Source organism: Carlito syrichta, unplaced genomic scaffold (genome assembly GCF_000164805.1).
Source record: "Carlito syrichta isolate Samal-C Ts95f unplaced genomic scaffold, Tarsius_syrichta-2.0.1 Scaffold274391, whole genome shotgun sequence".
NCBI lineage: Eukaryota > Metazoa > Chordata > Mammalia > Primates > Tarsiidae > Carlito > Carlito syrichta.
In genome coordinates, this window is record NW_007218487.1 from 68,288 (window position 1) to 70,409 (window position 2,122).

Sequence of the window (2,122 nt, forward strand, 5' to 3'; positions counted from 1 at the left end):
CCTGCTGGACTCCAGCGATCCTTCCGCCTCAGCCTTCCAAGTAACTGGAACTACAGGCGCACGCTACCATGCCCGGCCAATTTTTTTAATCTGTTGTAGAGACAAGGTCTCAACAAGCTGCCCGGGCTGGTCTCGAACCCACGGGCTCAAGCAATCCACTCGCCTCAGCCTCCCAAAGTGCTGGGATTACAGACTGAGCCACCGAGCCCAGTGGAGGAAGTGATTTTTGAATGGATGATTTGTTCAGCAGGTGAGGGGATAATAGATTGCAGGGAGGGGGAACAGCTTATGGAAAGGCACAGAGATAGGAAGTGGGAAGCTTAATCCTTGGTATGGCTGATGGGCAGGGTCTGTATTCATTCAAAACATTCAACAAGTTCTAGTCAACGTGTTTCAGTCAATGATGGACTGTGTATACGATGGTAGTCCCATAAGATTATAATACTATATTTTTATCGTACCTTTTCTGTTTAGGCACAGAAATACCGTTGTGTTACAGTTGCCTATAGTATTAGTACAGTAACATGTTGTACAGGTTTGTAACCTAGAAGCAATGGGCTATAGTGTATAGCCTAGGTGTGTTGTTATATACACCATTTAGGTTTGTGTAAGAACACGGTGGTGTTGGCACAATGTGAAATAGCCTCATGGCACATTTCTCAGAACATATCTCATGTTTAGGCGATGCATAACTGTTTTTGAATGTACACTAGATGCTAGGCTTGAGCAGTCAGAAATCACTAAGTAAGTAGTGGTGCAGATTTAGGAAGGATGCCACGTGTTACATTTGAGGGAACAGGCAGAGGGAAAAGGTGGAAAGCAGCACAGGAAAGAGTTCAGGGAGGAAAAGATAGCAGTAGCTAATAACACATCACACGAGACCTACCACATGCCAGACCCTATTTAGAGGGTTTGACATGTATTATCACATTTAAATGCAAAACATCATATTTAGTCTCCTCCTGAGCAAAAGAATAAACTTAAGCACAGGCAGGGTAAGTAACATTGCTATGGTCTCCCTCTCAATTTGAGTAGATAACCAGCCCCGGCTATCTGATTCTGGCGCCCTGACTCTTAACCACTACACACACTGACTGCCCAGTGGTAGACAGAACTGTTGGTTTTAGGTGATGACTGAAATCACAGGCCTGATAGGCACTTTTCAGGCAGAGAAGCCATTCTGGGAACGAACCCTGGGAATAATAATGCACATAGATAAGTTTGTGAAAACACACCAATAGTTCTATTTCTAGATTTCTATTATTTATTTATTTATTTTTTGAGCTGGAGTCTCACTGTCACCCGGGCTGGAGTGCAGTGGCACTCTCATGGCCACCGCAGCCTCGACCTGCTTGGCTCAGGTGACCCTTCGCCTCAACCTTCCAAGCAGCTGGAACGACAGGCACGCGCCACCACGCCCAGCTGGTTTCTTTTGATTGATTGTAGAGACGAGGGCTCGTCAAGTTGCCCAGGCCGGTCTCGAACCCGTGGGCTCAGGCAATCCGCTCACCTCGGCCTCCCAAAGCGCTGGGATTATGGGCGTGAGCCCCCCCGCCCGGCCTAGGTTTCTGTCACCAGACTGTTTGGGGGGCCGTTTACTAAACGAAGTATTGCGTTTCACTGGGCTTAACGCGGCTGAAGTTGTCTAAGGGTGAGGCATCCACATCAAGATCAGGACGAACCAAGAAGCAGTTTTAGTTTTCTGGCATTCTTGCCTCAAAAATCGAGCGAGCAGGGCATCGTTGTAAGAAGGCCCCCATTTTGGGCTCCAAGGATTTCTTTTTCACGTAGCCGAACCACAGTTTTCCTTGGTCAGGGAGGACGTCTGGCCACGCCGACCATCTCGGAGAGCAGGTGATTACGGATCATGAGCGCTTTCGGGGCGAGACAGCGAGCCGCCCTCCTCCTCCCCCCCCAGCCTGGAAAGGTGCAGGATCCGCTGAACCGTGCGTGGCACAGCGGCGGCCGGAGCAGACGCGGGATGGTCGCGCGTCCCCAGCGCGGCAGAGGGGGGCAGCCAGGGAGCCCCGGGAAGGTGCGAGCGGGGAATCGGGGCCCGGGCCGCCGTCCAGAAAGGCGGAGGGTCAGCTGGGCGGGGGAGGAAGCTGCCCGGGGCAGGTGT

The 2,122-nt window shown here is 50.9% G+C and overlaps 1 protein-coding gene across 1 annotated transcript in view; it reads left to right on the plus strand.

Annotated features, from left to right (window-relative positions):
* Nucleotides 1-1,732: 1,732 nt before the first annotated feature.
* The window catches only part of LOC103254305 (double-stranded RNA-binding protein Staufen homolog 2-like), a 145,057-nt gene continuing 144,667 nt past the window's right edge, over nt 1,733-2,122 (plus strand). Inside the window, exon 1 of the mRNA XM_021709712.1 lies at nt 1,733-2,035. Within this exon, the coding sequence (XP_021565387.1) occupies nt 1,868-2,035 (168 nt within the window). The 5' untranslated portion in view covers nt 1,733-1,867. The remainder of the gene's footprint in view (nt 2,036-2,122) is intronic.